The 18,470-nt window shown below is 34.6% G+C and overlaps 2 protein-coding genes across 9 annotated transcripts in view; both read left to right on the top strand.

Moving 5' to 3' along the window:
* LOC124365788 (myosin heavy chain, striated muscle-like) overlaps positions 1-18,470 on the top strand; it is a 654,015-nt gene that overhangs the window by 370,094 nt on the left and 265,451 nt on the right. The gene's annotated exons all lie outside the window — the stretch shown is intronic.
* The window catches only part of LOC124365787 (zinc finger protein basonuclin-2-like), a 213,591-nt gene that overhangs the window by 15,036 nt on the left and 180,085 nt on the right, over positions 1-18,470 (top strand). For 2 of the 5 annotated variants that reach the window (XM_046821801.1, XM_046821802.1), the window contains exon 2: positions 6,018-6,118. In XM_046821801.1, coding sequence (XP_046677757.1) covers positions 6,018-6,118 — 101 coding nt within the window. Of the gene's footprint in view, positions 1-6,017; positions 6,122-7,309; positions 8,352-18,470 lie in introns of those variants that run through there. The other 3 variants (XM_046821800.1, XM_046821804.1, XM_046821799.1) reach the window with 2 other exon arrangements.

Raw genomic sequence — 18,470 nt, 5'->3', positions numbered from 1 at the left:
TCTTTGGGTCCGCGATGACGCAATCGCCCACAATAGACAGCCAGACTGTGGTGTCGGAGCTTACGCCTTATCGAATCGTAATTCCCCCAGTTTTTCGACTCCTGGGTGGCACCGATAATCGTGATGTACGATGTACGATGTACGATGATGCTTTACGGCCCAGAGTATCTGCTTTATGGCCGAGACTTCCATCTGTCTCCTTGCAACATTTCAGAGACAGCTCGGCCAATAACGGGAATGTAACATTCCTCCTGCCGTCATTCAGTAATGACTGACATTCCTGTGATAATTCTCTCTACGACTTGGACTTTGGTTTGTTTTACAACCTTCCTCTCAGTGCAGTGTCTGGAATGTGACGCTGTCACAGCCTTGACTCCTGGAATCTGGAGTCATTTTCGTCTGAAGAGATCTAAAGAAAGTCATCGTTTCGACGTCAGAGACACCTAGGCTTCAGAATGTAGTGTATAGTGTGTAGGCGAAGAGATGTTCTCATTGTCTCATCAGGTGCAGAAAAATTTAATAACAAATGTGTAAGTTACCATTTTCTGAGATCCAAACGATTCTCGTGATTCAAGATAGTCAAAAAACCACATTTAGTACCCCGATAATCGTGATTGTAAACCTTTATTTTTTTAACAAAAATTTTAAAATATCTAAATACCTTTTTTTATAGCAAAGCAGAATTTGCATTTTTGTACTATACGAGTGGGCATACCACTGTATAGGTACTTTTATCATAATTACATCATATAGACTACTATATTATAAGTAATGTACAGATTATTCTAAATCATTTTAATTTACCCTAATATAGTAGAATTTTAGTTTTTAGCTGCTTTTGTTACCTGTTTGAAGTTTGTTTTTGACAATGGAAGGTTTTATAGGATAATAGTATTTCGGACCTGGCCATCGATCGTTATATGTTACAACATTTATAACACAACGTTTCGATGAATGAAATCTATCCTCTTCATCAGGTGGAAAGGTACATAAAAAGAACGAAAAGTAAGAATAACAGTTATACGTTTTGTAACATAACGATGGCAAATGTCCAAAATCGTATAACTTAGTATGATGTAACACAAGTGTGCCATTTGGCTGTGCAGCGCCTTTAAAACCAATTAGCATTATATCACTAATTATTTATGACAGCATTTCTATAAACCAGGAGCCGAGAGCAAGTTTCCATTGCACAAGCGTATAACCTGGTTTTTCCAAGAAATAAATTGTATTATAGACCCTTAAAGTAACAACTTTAAACCCTTTATCTAGTTGTCTGATGGTAATTCAATTATTAATATGTCTGAGGATTTGCTCTAAGTGTATCAAAATAGAAAAAATATAATCTGGAAAAAATATAGTTTCGTAGTTTAACCCTTTCGTTTCGTCCACCAAACGAATTTCTTAAAACAATTCTCTGTCGATTTCAAGATAAACCAGACTGTGCGGTTATATTGTACAAATTGGTTAATAACATTGCCACAGGACAAACAAAAGTAATGTAGGCCTATTTTGAATCCCACATTTCATATAGGCTAATTTGATGTTTGTTAGTAGGGCCATAGAAACTTACCTTTGTTCAAGTCTGACACTGTTCCACACATCTACGATCTCCGGGAATCGGGAAAAATCTCTGTTCCTAGGCATAAAACTGCTTTTTATGAACACCACCTTAAATATAATGGGATCAGGCTTTACAATGCACTACCGGGGGAGCTCAAGTCAGAGAATAATTTCAATTCTTTCGGAAACGGGGTAAAGAAAATTCTATTACAGCGGTGTTGTTACAGCATCGGGGATTTCTTGTCCTGATGACGAATTGAATGTAAATAGGTATGGGAACGAGCTAGTTGTAGATAGCTCTTTTCTTATTGTAACCCATAGAAATGTGCAATGTGATAATCATATGTAATTACTGTTGTACTGGATTACTTCGTTTATTTTTGGTTGACACTATTGTATGGTTGAAAAAACTGTAAAAATAAAGATTTTTGAGTTTGAGTTTGAGGGCGGTCCAGGGTCAAGTATAAAAGTACGGGACGCCCTACTGGTAGATAGTTGTGTACCCACAGGAAGTATAAGCCATGCTTAATCATATGCGAACTAAGCTCATCATATTGTTACCCATGACCTTGATCGATCCTCCGCGATGTAGGCCATCAGAATTTATGATCCGTGTCCTTTAATTAATTAACAGAGGACGAGTGTGTATTATGTCAGCATGTATCCACTCAGCATTGCCTACGCTTCTATTCTCAGATTAGTTTTTAAATCACATTTCCTGTTTTGAAACTCCTGATTACTCTACATTCCACGTCTTGTTTTAGTTGTAACAACCATTGTTTGGTGTTTCAGTTGAGTATTGATATAGGGAGTACCCTAATGTTGAACCCATATGAATGACTGACCATCTCGCTTTTCAAAAGGGGATTGGTGGTCGATGCCTATTTAATTTATTTTCTCATCCAACAGAAAAATATGCTACGGAAAATGATGAACTGGATTAAAATATCTGCAGACCAGGATAATTTCTCTCAGATGTTGTTTGCAAAATTTCAAATCTGTAGTTCCTGCGGATAGGCAGACAATCATACAGAACTGAAATTTTTCACGTCCCCGGATAAATGTGTGTCAGTGGTAGGCTTCAATGACGCTCAGCCAAGTACCATGGTTGGACGTGCACCATCATAGAACTCATACTTATCAATGTAGAAATGAGGTTTAGCCGAATTTAAGGTTCACTAATGACATATTTCTCGATATATCTTGCAACATGATAAATTCACCTTTTTTGCACAATTTTTGTTTTATAGCGGTGTTCAAATAATAAAAGTGCTGGTAAGTTGGGAAAGGTAGCCTATTATAACGCAAGAATGCGATGAAATCGAATAATGACACCTACTTTTAATATTAACTTCTAGTCTATTTGTTTTCATTTTACTCTGTAAATGAAAAGTCACATGTTTACAAATTTATTGATTCCGCCTATAACACCAAAGGAGAAATATTCGCTAACGCTCAGCCAAATCCAACCGAGAGACTCATCATCGAACTCAGTGTTGCTTATATGGAAACAAAGCCTCGTACAACATTTCAAAGGTCAGTTTGGGTATCTCGGTTCTTTCCCGACCTCACATCACGTCCCAGGTTGTCCAAAATTTCCGACGTCAGATCACGTTGGTCCCGTGATCTGAGGTCAGAAAAGTGCTGATCGGAAATTTCCCTGGCCATCAATGTGGACTGCGGAGGACGCACTTCTGGCGAAAAAACGTCCCTCGAGATAGATTCAAATTCAAATCACTTGGGCACTCGTTGACTTTCTATATTTATAGTAGGCCTACGTTCTTATGTATTTACTTACCCATATTATAGCCAAATAGTAGATAGGGACAGATTGATCTTATTCATGTAGCCTACATTTCAGAGTAAGTCAAATAAAATTCCATTGTAAGAAAATTCTTGCAAAAATAGTGACCTCCGAATAGTTCAATTCAATTCAATTCAAAAAGATTTATTTCCAAAAATTTACAAAATAAACTTTACAAACATTCAAGGAAACTGACACCCACATAGGCTGAAGCCTGTGCGTGGGTGCGAGCCGTTAATGTAACATAATATAATGTACAATATTGAGGAGGTTCAAATTAAAAATGACATTTACCAGGGTACCATAATAGTACCAAGGTATCGGATATGTTTAAAGTGCAATTTGATAATTTAGTTTTTGGTGCAATTTATTGTAAGGAATAAAACTCGAAAGTGTATGCCTATGCCAAAATAGAGGGGGGGGAGGATTTCGGAGGATTTCGCAAATTCCAGTTACCAGGAGAGACCCGTAAACAAGCGCGATAATCATCTGTGACGAGCCTCGGGACAGAAAGTCGTAAATCTTGTTTGGCGATAAGTAGACTGTTTAGAACGCCATTAAATTAATTTCCCCGATTAATAGTTTCGTCGGCCCGTCAAGTTTTACGGAAAGTTGCGGCACATGAGCGTGCGAGAGAGGAAGTTGTAAAGCTCGGGGCGCCGGAAGCCCTCTCAGCACCTGTAGCCATTAATTGACGCCCAACAGCTGTTCTGCAGCCTTTGACATCCTAGGTGTAAACACGGGGCTGTGGCGCCATTGTCGAACAGCTGATCCGCTTCCCGCCCTCCCGCCAGATTTAGGTCTGTTTCCTCTCCCTTCCGAGCAGTTAATTATGGTCAGTCTTGTATACGGTGCGACCGTATATCATCCTTTTGACCACCGCGCGTGTGATTGCCCCGCGGAAAAAAGGTTTTGAGGTAAAACTTTGTAATTCCCGCACAGTTGTGTTGTAGAAATAGTTAAGAGCATGAAGTATACCCTTCGACAATCGTGAGTTTACTCCTATACATCCAATGATAATTTTAAACTGTGGTCCTGATTTTATTTTTAATCGGATTCGTACGATTGTGAATCCAGTGATTACTTTTGAAAAAAAAACACTAAAAGTTTATTTAATTGCAATTTTGTGCTTGTGTTCTTAGTTAATTTTATTCGCCATTACTTAATTTTAACACCAAAATGTTGATCCCCTGATCCACTTTTTACGTATACATAAGCTTCAAAGTGGTTTTTTGTTTTGCCAAATTATCTCGTTTAGGTACACTGGAGGACCGTTGGAGGTTAACTTTGGATACATCGGACTTAACTCACGATCATTGAGGGGTACTGCGCCTTTTTAACCTAATTGAAAATTGTGTTTCGTTGTATTCGACCATTCTTCAAACTCGTGGTTAAACTCGATCTTTAGATTAAATTAAGTTATTTTTGTATTGTTAAATAGATGTAAATAGGTCACGTATAATATACCTATGGTGGGAATGGCTGATTCAATGCGAATTTTGAGTTGAGCTTCAATTAGCCTAATTGTGCACTTGATGAAACAATAAGAATAAGTACTTTTTTAAAGTTGGTTATTGACGATGGAAGTGTAACAGGATTTCGGACATTTCCCATCGTTATAAGTTATAAAAGGTATAACACAACGTTTCGTGGATTGGAATCTAACCTCTTCGTCAGGTGGGTGAGGTATTAATACATACAAAAATATAGAACAGAAAATGTAAATTCTTTCCCTTCTATGCTTCATTCAGTTTTTTATTATTGTATGTATTAATACCTCCCCCACCTGACGAAGAGGCTAGATCCCTAATCCTCGAAACGTTGTGTTATAGCCTACCTTTTATAACTTATAACGTTGGCACCTTTTAAGTACTTCTTCGAACACTGGATGACTGCTGGGTTGTATTAAAGGTATTTGTGTAGAATAACGATTTTCCCCCCACGTTAACCCTTTTAGTGCTAGAAAAACTGTTTTAGTGTATTACTGACTAGATTGTACTAGTGTACTAGATTGACTAGTGTATTATAGCCTGCAAAAATGCCAGGCTATTATGCAGTAGATATTTTAAACATTCTATAAAGAAATTACGTATAAGATACAAAATAAAGACGATAACTGTAAGGATTGTCGATAACTTCGCGAAGATACTTACGAACGGTATTATATAGATCGTTCGCATTAGAAAAATTTAAAATGTATGAAATCTCAGTATAAACTCGCTGTATTAGCAATTAAACATAAGTATTACTCCACAATTTAGCATCTTAACAGACTAAATTAATTTTATTATTTATTTTTGTCAACATGTAACATGGAAGTGAATTGTGCTTTATAAATGAGTTAGTATCGAGGATGGATTTTACTCCTTGTACTGTCTCAATTAATTTAAAATAAATTAGGTTTTTTGGGCGCATCATATTTAACCTCTAAATCACTGTATCATTAAGTACCTTATAATAATTTTAATTTTTTTTTTTACAGTGATAAAATAAAAACAATTTCAGCTCACGAGGCAGTGACAGCAGGCTGTTTACAGAGGACGCGATGCACGAAATCAAGGAGGCATTGTGCATTGTTTGTGTGTACAGCTGGCGATGTCACATGCGATGTTTGAGCGAGCCGCGACTGATTGTGTTGTGTCCATTGCAGGAGAGGGGCACGCCAGCCCGGTCGTGAGGGGAGAGACACCGCGCATGCGCAAGCTGGACCAATCGCCAGCCACTGCTGCGACAAACGGACTTATGATGGAGGTGGTAAGAGTTCCCCTACACTATGACACTCCCCTCCCCTCCCGCGCCGCGCCGTTTGACACGACTGACCCTTCCCCTCCCCACTCCACTACTCCCCGCTGTAGGTAGCCTCTCCCGAACAAGGTATTGACTATTTACTGTGGAATTTTGCAGCCAAACAAAGCTCAAAGCCGAGGACCTGTCCTTTGCGCAATTTTAACCCACGTAATTGGGTCCCCGCGTTACTTTAATACCGTTATTGGACACGCATGCGGGTAGCCCTGGGTGGTGGGACTGTTAATTAATTTTAATTGATATTCATTGTCGGAGACGAAGTAATTATGGTCAATTTAACCACGTAATGGGCACCGTAACGAGTGTGATTTCTGACAGTATCGTCTAATTTGCGGCTTGTCAAGTCCATTCTGGGAATTTTGGGTTTTACAATGGTTTTCAAATTGTGGGAAGCAGTTGTCGTAGTCAATATTTGGCATTGAGTCGGCTTTATTACGAATTTGTTTATCAATAAATAACCCGTGTTATCTTACACTACAATTTTGAAATTTGTAATTTCCTACAACTCCAAATCCTGCATGTTACACTTATTTATTATATATTAGTGTAGTTGATATATTGCATGCTAAATTAATGAGTAGTCTATTCGTCGTTACATTATGTAGCTTGTAGATCATAAGACATTTACATCAATGTGAAATAAAAACTATTTGTTGTTGGTTGAAATGCGTAGCCTACAACACATCGTCTGTTTCTAGGTCAAAGTAGACGTCAATAGCCTATTTAATATATAAAAAACAAAAACGCAATTTTCTTTGTTGTCAAGAAATTATATGTTGGAGCAAAGTATGTTTAGCTTCTGGACAGAAGGTATAGCTAGCTAGCTATTCAGACCGAAGTGCTTCTCCAGAGCAGAGTGCCCCATCACAGAGGACCGGCGGGTAGAAGAAGAAGAAGAAGAAGAAGCGGCAGCAGCAGGCGAAGAGCACAAACAAAACGAAACGAACGAAGCCGGTGTGGAAACTAAATAAAAAGGCAGCGACGGACGACCCATCTCAGATAGTTTCTTTGGTTCCAAATAAGGGGTGATCAAATAAAGGAAAGGGTTCGTTTGTGTTGGTTGTTTTGCCGAGCGGCGCGGCGTGAGCGGCAGCGGGGTGGGGGTAAAGTAGGGGAGGGGAGGGGGAGACACTGCTGCCACCTACCGGATCCCGCGCCACTCATCACCCATGTTTCACCTACAATACGTCAGTTTTTTTCTCCACCAATTTACAGACACTCGGTCTCCGACCGGGCCGGTTTTATTGTGATTGTGACTCGTATCTAATTTTAGTGCTAAGTCTAGAGCCGGCGTGATTTCAGCTCGGCCGTGGTACAAGGGAACTCAAGTAGTGCAAATAGTTATCAACCGATATCTCTTTTACGCGTGGTGTCTGTGATTTTTGGGAACGGTGAATCAGTTGTGATCGGTTTTGTTTTTGTGACGGTTTCTGGTCAGATAACAATGTAAAGTGGGGCAAGACCTTCAGAACAGAGGCTCTAGTGAAGTTCTAGTGAAGTTTGAAACTGATATTCTCGATCGGTGTGTGTTTAAGGTACTTTAAGAATTGACTTTGAAAGTGCTCTTGAAGTAATGTCTCTCTAGAAATGGTTTTTTAGGAAAATTATCTGATTGTTTGTGATTGTTGGCCACTTGTGTTTCTAATATGGACTTGGATTCTTCTCCCCTTCGATGCTTCTAATGCAGACCAACGTCCCGCCGTTTCTGGGGCTGCCGCCGCCCGAAGGAGGGCCGAGGTTGGGGACGTTCGAGCCCGGGGGGCGCTTCAAGTCCGACGAGCTGACAATCGAGAGGGTGAAGAGTGACAAGGGCGAGAAGGAGCAGCACCGGGACATGTTGTCGGGCTTCGAGAAGTTCGGTTGGGGCAACAACTTCAACTACAAGGACCTGAACCAGCTGCTGGGCAGGCCGCAGGACGTGGCTCGCCGACCCGTGGACCACGGGCCGCCCGGGGTGCGACCGCTGGAGGAGATGGACCTGAGGCACCTGGAACTGGAGATGGAACTGTTGAGGTCCAGGCAGGCCAAGAGGGCGGAGACCGAACGCCGGAGGGAGCATGCCAGACGGAACTCGACGGAAAACGCCATCAAGACGGAAATGAACGGAAAACTGCCAGAGTACATGTTACCGATGTCGCCCCCTGGGAAACAGCTGGGGCGGAACCTTGGACCCCTGAATGTGAGTCGGACTACATTATTAGAAGTTACTTAGTGTACGTAACCCACGAGGAATATTTCAAAAAATGTGCCAGATATCGGAAAGGTCAAAACACATATTTGAAAGAAACACCACTATAACAGCATAATCCATAATTTTACGTTAATACCCTCATGTCAAAGTAAACATATTTCAAACTCAAATTAAAAATTTATCATTTTCTGTTTAAAACCAAGTTAAGTCGAAAAGTCCGGCTGGGAAAACTACGCGGAAGATAGACTGTTTTAAATAACTTTATTAGAAAATGTTAGACTATTCATATAGTGATGTTCCCTAAACCAATTGCGGCTGTTTTCATGAGTTGGTTCAATTCACGCCAATGCCATTAAAACAGTTTTACATGTCGGAAAGAATAATAAATGAAATCCGTGCCTATAGGTTCATTATACTTTGGATTTGAAATGTTTCTCGTAAGTGATTAGTTGACCAAATAAACTATTTAACTGTAAAAATTATGTGTGAGAAATTTCGATCTCCATAAAAAAATTGTTGGCTACACGTGCATTGGATAGGTGGAATTTGCGTGACGTAAAATGCTCAATTGTGTCTAATATAAGTTCCCTTACTATCCACATTCATTTCATTGGACAAACGCATAATTATATTCTTACTGTAAAGAGAACAATGTTGAAGGCATTAGTTGTTTTATTTTAATATCTGCGCATAAGAGGAATTTCTAATGCGGTAGAAAAATGACAAGATAAATCATTTAAATAAATGGAATAAAGCAAAAATAAAGAAATAAATTTAAATTAATGCTTTTTTTTACTTATAAAATGCGCTTGCTTTCTCAAACTACGCGGCCTCCACTTTAGAAAACTATTTTAATAGTTGAATATGTAGTGTGCGGAAATTAATAAAATATTAGTCCGATTAATATTAGACGAAAATGAATGGAAATATAATAGTTTTATTGTTTTTATTTTTTTTAATAAACTGTTGAGTATATTTTATGGCCTACATTTACAGACGAACAAAAATGTAATATTTCGTGTTTGCTGAAAGTGTTTTTCTTTTTTGTTCTAATTATTTCAAATACCGGGCAGTTATTATAGTTCGAATTTATTTTCAGAGTTTGTAGTTAGTAATTTTTGTATCTTTAAAAGTTTAGATCAGAAAAATAAAAAATGCGTATTTTCAAGTAAAATTCCCTCATCGGTAGAATGTAGTTCATTTTCAAAAACGTTATTTTTATTGATATAAATATTTTACTTCAAGTAAAAGCTGTTATTATAATATTGCAGAGCTCATTAAGTGGAAGTCTGTTCAAACAAAAATACTTTCATTGTAGGATATGAAATAATGCCCTCAACGTTTTCATCAATTATTAGATGTAAAATCACGGATAAACATACTGTACTTAAGGCCAGGTTAAATATAAATAATTAAAATTATTTGTATTTATATTAATTATAACAGACAGGAGTTAATAACGAAACGTGCAGCAAAATGTTTATATAATAATTACAGTACTAACATAAATTGATTACTGATTGAACTGAGAAAAAAATTCAAAACAATATTTTATACGCTGCGATCTGCTGTTTTAAAAACTAAATAGATCAAATAAAATTGTACGGATAAAATTTTAAAATAAGTCTAAAAGTTTTTGAATGAACCCTCGTTATGTACGTGTGTATCTTTGAGATTTTTCTTTCAAGGGTTATTTCGTAATTTTCATACAAAAATGAGTAAACAGGCGCGCATTTCATTTCATTCCCTATACTGAAATTGGTAGACTTGTTTCAGCCTTACTATAATGAAATAATTATTTGAATAAGTTTTACTATTTTAAAGGGTACAAAGAAAGTAATTGGTAAAAAGGTAGAAGAATGAAAATTGGAACCAAAGATACAACAAATAAGCCATAATCAAATAAGGCGTCAAATGATTTTATGATTCTTAAAAACTCTTGTGAATGAATTAAATTTAAGTCCAACATTTATTTAATACTTACAAGTCGAATTGATTGCCTTTTGCTTATGAATTTGATCTCTGAGAAGTATTTTCGTGCATAAAACCAAGGAGTATTTTCGCAAAAAACTATTAAAACTCATTCAGCATATATTTCTCTTCCATTTATCCGTTAGAGGTAGTTAAATAGACAAGTATTGCTATTTGAGAAGAATTAAAAAAGAAAACAATCAACACTTATATTTTTATCACAGATAGGCCTATGTAAGCGCTTGCTTTTCAATCGGTAATAATTTTTATTTTAAGAACAGCTAAGAATGTTTTAAATCCAAAAAGGTGAATAGTAATTAGGAAACGTGACTGATAAATATGTAATAATCTTTTACTCAATTATTACCTCACCACGTTTTAGGCAAGGTTTCCCACAAATCGAAGCTAATGTCTGAATTTACGCAGATTTAAAATGGAAATTTCAATTTCCCACTCGATTATTCAAGTATAGTATTGTTGAATTAAAAAAAAAAATGTTATCGGATGTTACTATGTTTTTCATCTATCTTATAGGCTACTATAGTGCTACAATAAAGTTATCTACCCTACATATGCATCTCGTATAAATGTGATAAAAGTAAAATAAAATAATATGAAAAAACACGTTATTCAAGTAAATTACACAAGCAGGTTAATTACTGGGGGTAGTAACAATTACTATATATTATTCGAGTTACTAGAATTAACCAATTTGATTCTTTTTACTTACGCAAGGCAAATTAAGCGAAAATGTAGGTTTTAGACCTACTAGAAATGTAGTTTTGTTTTAGAACAAATATTATCTGTGTTGATATATAGCTTTCGTAAACCAATCAACCCCCTATAAGAACAACGCCGGATGTACGGGCGGCCATCTTGGTTGTAGCACCATAAGAACAATGTTGAACCTTGATTTTACGACCGTAGGCTACTTATAGTCGTAGTAGTACGAGACGTGTATCACTTTAAAGACATAACTTATACTCATTGAAGTACTTTTTTTGTTTTTCTATATAGGCAATTCAGAAAAATGCAACTTTTTTAGTTAATCGTTTAAGTATTTTAAAATATATTTCACATCTAGAGTGTATAAGACCTTTGAAATGATACTCACTGTGTATATATGTAATAACATAAACCGCTGTTCATAAACGAAGAAACCCCTTTAATAAAATAGAAGGGCGAACTGTTTTCGCCCAAATACAATTTATATATTAGGCTCCATTGTTAGAAGTTAGATTTAAATTTAGATTAATTGTTTTCTAATAACGTGGTGCCTACATTAAATAAATCGTGTTCTGTGTTTTCTTGATCAGAAACTTTTTTTATTTTACTATCATCTTGAATACAGAAACATATTATGTTGTACCATTACTGTAATGGTTAAATTCTGGGAACAGACGAAAAATGCGTTACTATATTTATTTTGGTATAATTTGTAACTAACATTTTCTTCTTAACATAAATATCAAAATTTGCTTAAGAACTACACCTTAAACATTTTATTTAAGTATATGAATTTTGTTAGATTGGAATTCCTTGTATAATTAACTTAAATAATTAAAGTTGTTGATCTCATAGAAACCGAAATTTTATTATAGAAGCGTAATGTGGTTAAATGAGGAGTCAAAAGACAAAGTTATTTTCGTTTTGCAAACGTGTTTTTAGGAACGCTGGTCTAGCTTCTCAGGCTTCGATTTAAAAACGATCCTAAAGTTTAAACTTATGATTAAATAGGAACTCGTCTCAAATCCATACATTTTCACTTCAGAAGCATAGATGTGATGTAACGCTGTTAATTAATTGTTAAAAATACGATTATCAGTTAATACTAATTTTCACTTTGGTTAGCAGCTATATATGCATTTTTTATTTGTTTTTTTTTTTTGTTAAATCCATTTTATTTTTGTTCTATCTTTACGTTTCGTAAATTACTTTCTTTCTTTCGTTTGTTGTAAGACTTGGTAAACTGGTTCTTGTCCATATAAGAAAAAAAATTTAAACAAGTTTTCATATTTTCTAAATGGCGGCCAGTTAATTTCTGTTTTATGAAATAAAACCACGATTTTTATCAAAACTTTACAAGACACAAAACAGTTTTTAAAGAACCTTTCCCTTCCAAAGATACCTCATTTTTTAAATCGGTTAAGATATAACTGTTTTATGGAAGGTTACCTACGTATTACACATGCAAACTAAATGGTCTAATATTTTACAGTATTTGAACAGCAGTTACTGTAATTAAAATCCAACACCAAAACTGACTATCGAACCTTTAACATCTAATAAATGTAGACAAACGAGTAACCAAAGTAACACGTTTGTAAGATAAGTTTGCAAAATTGGTAGTGTTATCTATATGCATGAAAAAGATTGTATATGTTTTTTTTTTTATATAATTCCAGGAGAATAGTAGCCTACAACAATATTTATTACTTGTTTTCATGTCATGGGCTATTTCTTCGCGCAGAGAACTCCCAAATGGAAATATAGATGAATCGGGTAACACAACAACTATGAGCAAAACGTAGAGAAATGTGACGTTTTTAATACTGGCTCATTACAGTTAAATATGCGTCCTAATCAAAGGTAAACTTGGATGCTCAATTAATTTTATTAATTTATTATAAAATTTAGAAAATAAAGTCAAAACTGATGGCCATCACAATTTATACAATACTGAATAATCAATTTGTAATATTGATATTATTCAAGTTCGTATCTCAATACTGCATGTATGTTATAACATCAAACGGCGCTTTATATTTTCACAGGTAAAAGGTCCTGTATAAATAAAGCACAAAGTAAACAAACAGGAATGAATATACAGTATGGCCTGGCCACTATATTATAATGGCAGTGGATGGCTTCCATGTATGCTATACTATGATCTAGATCTAATCTACAGACCAGTGCTCTATAACCCCCCCCCCCCTCGGTAAGCTACCGTAACAATCTATATTATTACTTCTGACAATAATCTCTTCATGATCGAACAGTAGACATCATTAAGTGGTCTAGTAACAAGTAGTGTAGGTTAAAGCGCATGGTTATTTCCTGTATATATATGTTTTGGATGAATGAACGTTAAATTCTAACGATAATGGCATAAAACCTTTATAGCCTATATGAAAATCTCGTATCACAATGTTCGTCTAATCTCTGAAATTACTGAAACGATTTCAATAAAAGTACTGTTTGGTAAAATTTAAGAGATAGGATAGTTTTATCTCGAAATTAACGTCACCTTTTTTATTGCGAATTTTGAGATTTTTATAGATAAAGGGTTCAATTTACTTCTAGAGCCTGTAAAATGTAGCCTAATCAACGTTCTGTGTAAACATAGTTTTATGCAATTTGTGCAACCATTATTTAACCATATATTGATTTTATTCATTTAACCACAATTTTTAAGTTGTTTACATTGAGTGCATAGAGTTTGATAGTAGTATCGCTCCTTGTATCAACCATTTCTGGAACCGCTGTTTAGCATAGAGTAAGAAAATATCCAGATTAGAAAATTAAAAGTTTTAGTAAAAATGTACTTTTATCGGTATATTTTAGCAAGCGTGCAGTGCTTAGTAATGTAATGATGATGTAAAAGACAAAGTTAATATCTAACTTTTACTATATAGGATACTTAAAGTCTGTTCCAACGCCCGTTTTAGTTGTCTTTTGACAGAAGTAGGCTTCTCTGATCTGTCATATATTTTCTTGATCAGGAAACCAGGAAAAAATCAACTATGGAACAAAAAATGCAAAGACCAGAGTGAATCACAATGACCTTGCTTATTATTTAATTTAGCCCACTAAAATTTAATACAATGCATTAAATTAATCGTATAATAATCTAAGCCACTTGGAAGGGTAGCCGAGTCAGCTAGTTTTACTATATATACATAACCGTAGCCCTAATAGAGACGCACTTTAGGTCTTAAGTTCTATGATTAATTGAACGTAGATTAAGATTTACTACTTGCTCACATGAAGTTTTATTGTATTTTGGACAAAGCATATTTTTAATATATCATATCATAATGATACCGTTAGTAAATTCACAGATAAGATAGAAAAATTGCCACATATAGACTAGTACCGTTAAGAAATGAAAAGTAAATTTTAACTATATAGGTTAAGTGGATCATTATGTTCGATAAATATGGATTTGGAATTTTTTACCACATATAAAATGTTACTAAAAGACTATACGGTATATTCTTTTTACAACCGAACCTTCAAATTCGATACAAGTATATAAAAATGTATGAAATAAAATAAAGGTCGATTTCTTGAAATAGTCAGCGCTTATTCTATCCATTGAGCTATAAACGCTTGAATAGTTCGAAGTAAGTAGCACTTAGAGTAATTTGTTACAGAATAGTGTTGTAGTTAAAAAATTTAATTTATTCAACATAGCTTTACTTACTGTTCGATAATAGTGTTACGTTTTATTTCATTATTTATGTTTTCTATATACATAATTAGATATATTAGTTAAAGTTCCCAATGTTTGAGGTTGAATTTTGTATTTATTCGTGCATTTATTTAATTTACACGGTAATTTCAAAACCAATTATTAACTCTAAGTAAGCCTAATTTTATTTTAACATAGTTAAATAATATTAAATAGTCTACTCGACAATATTTAATATAGACAAACCCGTAGCTATTTAAAATCACAATTTGAGGCTTCTACACTTATTAAAATCACACTTTGTGTACCAATGGTCTGTCATCGAAACTCAGGCTATGTTTAAAAATTAAATAATTATGACTTTGTTGTTTTCAGAAATGTTCACAGTAATGTACAAATGTTAATCACACAGAATAATCAGTTAACCCCATTGATAACAATATAAATGTATTGGGCTCCTAAACTGATTTTAAAATTGCTTATAAATTCGTTTTATTGTAATCTACATAGCCTACTGGCCTATCATTACTGTAGGCTCGGTAACATTTGAGCAAAACCACCCTTAGGTGATGGCGTGTGGGGCGTGTGGTCGCCAAAATTGGTGAACCGGGGTCGAAATTGATTCCCCCAAAATACAATCGACCGCCAGGTGGTCTCTGTACCCACCATTGTGCAGTCCCGGTGGATAAATAATCATGTGTTTACACCACTGCCGCCGTGCCGCCGCCAACCGCTTTGTTGCATTGTTGATTGTCTGGCACGCAAGATCATAGTATCATTGTTACAGTTTCATTGTTACACGGCCACGCCAGTTATAGTACAGTCCATCCCCGGTAGTTACAGTTTTCCTATCTGCCTCTATATTATCATAAGGGGGTGCGATCATTTATATATATTCTTTTTTGTTTAAAGATTCTGTATTTGAAGAACTTTGTAATTTTTTGCATATATATTCTCTCGTGTAGGGCCTAATATTTTGAATAATGCTCTTCAACTTGAATAGATTCAACACTTTACTTTAAAAACAATATGGGAACTAGAAGAATGATATTATTATTGAAATGATTATTAATTCATTTTTAAATTTTTTAATATAGTAGTATTATTAGTAAGGAATGTATTTCAAAAAGAGAATATTATTTTGAATTCCCCAATAATTGAATTAATTGTGATATTTTTAAATATAGTACATTACCGTACGAAATGTAGGAACGTATAAAAATACTATTAGTCAACGAAAGACAGCATAAAGCTTAAAAAATGTAAAAATCTAGTCTACCATAAACTAAAATGTGTTCTTCCACAATAAATAGTTGACATTACTGCCAATTTATGTTTGGCTTTTAGGAGTAAAAGAAATGTAGAACATTTTTGTTATAACTTTCGAATGAACCAGATTGTTAGACAGTTTGCGGCTGTAACTTTAATAAGGCCAACGGTTAATACCATTAACATAATTATATTATTATATCAATATGTCATTATTTAGGAGCTCATTTAAAAGGTAGAATTACTGTCCTATTTATGTTCAAATAATTCTTGTGGTTTAAAAAATTTAATGTTTGAGCTTTTAGACTTTGCTTTTTTATTTGCTTTAATAGGCTACGTGTGTATTTAAAAACATTACTTTTTTATTAGGTCGATGGGCTTTTCACGCATAAATTAAGTGGCCGTCTAAGACTTCTACGTTTCAAGTTTCTAGAATATGCTACTACCTACACAACGTTTTCTAGCTATGTTCTAAAAAAGAATTAATTTTCTATAAATATTTGACCAAATTTTGATATTCAAGTAATTATACTTTCAATACTTCAAGTCACATTCTTTTCGTGGCTTTTTGTTTTCAGATTTTTTATGGTAGAGAATTCATTTTTCTCTTAAACATATTTTTAAGTTTATCGAAGTAGTTTAACAGTATTACTCTTTATACAAATAAAAAAAATGTTTTGCCAGGTGAAACTATTATACACATCTACAATTTGTAGTATACAAATTCCTTTTAATATTTTAAAAAGCCTTTCAGAAACTACTTAAAATTTACTACAATGAAATATGTATTGATTACAAAACAATTTTCCAGTGAAACAACATTAGCATAACTACACAACGTGTATAAAACAACACATAAACCGAATATCCCACAGCAAAATGAAAACACCATTCTTTAATTTTTGCCCCTACTTTTTGTATACTTCGAAGTGAATTATTAAACTTTTGTGGGCATGTATTATAATAATTTCACTAGGTGGTCTTGCAGATTTTTGTAATGAACCACATAATGGTGTAAAATGCAGTAGCGATAAACACAGAATTTACCCAGGTGCCAGTTACGAAAACTTTAAAAGGTTTCGTAATTGTCCACCAATCATTTCTCGAAGAAATACAGTACTCGTGTGGAAATGAGTTATGCCGGCAGCTGTGGGAATTGTTGAATCATATGTTTATAAACACGTTGTTAATAGAGCCCGCGGTAAACAGCGGCAGGCATCAACACCAAGTTGTATCAGCGGAAAGTTTGAGACATATCCCCTCAACCCCCCCCCTCACCCTCCCCCACCGACACAATATACACACGCACGCACGCGAACACGCGTCTTCACAGACACGTGTTGGTTCTAGGGTTTACAGAATCACCTATAATGTTGGCTGCCAGTCTTTCATATATGATGAAGTCTTTCATATATGATGAAGCAATAAACAATAAATGTAATTTATTATTCTATCATAACTTAAATCGTGATTTATCGGTAATTAAATACGAATGCAAAAGAAATAGCTGTGTGTTTTTCCTTATTTACAAGCATTTTTTTTAAATATTTGTTTATGACCAATTCAAGAATCATTTTATGACAATATTAAATTAAAATATAAATAGCCTAAATATAATAAAGCTGAATCGTTTTCATCTTGAGTACCTGAAGATGAAATCACAGATTTCGAAATGTAGCGTACATTGTAACAAAAATAAAATTTTACAAAACAAGTGTTAAAAGGTTTATTTATATTGTGTTATACATATTTATAAAACACTTTTCAAGGCTACATCTCTAACATGAATCGTTTTCTTTTAAAGTCTAACATAATATCTTCCACCTGTGAGTGTTGAAAACGTGACGTTTCGATAACTGCCATTTCATGTCTTCTTCAGGTGTTAATTCCAAAAGTTGAGGTTAAGAACGTCTTTATAACAAGTGCGCGTTTTATTTTCGATTCTCCACTATATATACAGGTCTGCTGCACAAAACTACACTAATAGGGCTGCAAATTACATAAAAATTCAAGTAAACGAATTGTGCTTTAGTGGACCAAATCAGGTTAATATGTCAACTTACTGTTTGTAAACACTGTAGTAGGTGTAAAACCAAATAGGCTATTATTCAAACAAGAAAGAATTATAAGTCAAATATATCTTATCCGACTAATGTTTTTAAATACAATTTTTTTAAAAATACTATCTTCTATCATGTTATTTGTATCTTGTATCAATAGGCTTATAATAGTAAAATTCATGTATACTAAATAAGTGGTAAAAATTGTAATTAATAAAGTAGGCATAATGAATATTTACTTAATTGTCGCCAATTTGGTTTTACCGTCAATGTAATGATGTTACTAAAGTAGTCCCGATAAGAATATCCGACAAAAACAAACAACCTGATATAAGTAACCGAATCTTTGTTGAGTGCACTGGACAAATCAGACCGAAAACCGGTACCTACTCA

The sequence above is a fragment of the Homalodisca vitripennis genome, chromosome 7, assembly GCF_021130785.1.
Source record: "Homalodisca vitripennis isolate AUS2020 chromosome 7, UT_GWSS_2.1, whole genome shotgun sequence".
In the NCBI taxonomy this organism is placed as follows: Eukaryota; Metazoa; Arthropoda; class Insecta; order Hemiptera; family Cicadellidae; genus Homalodisca; species Homalodisca vitripennis.
Note: the sequence above shows the minus strand (reverse complement) of the source record. Positions and strands in the feature narration are given on the sequence as shown.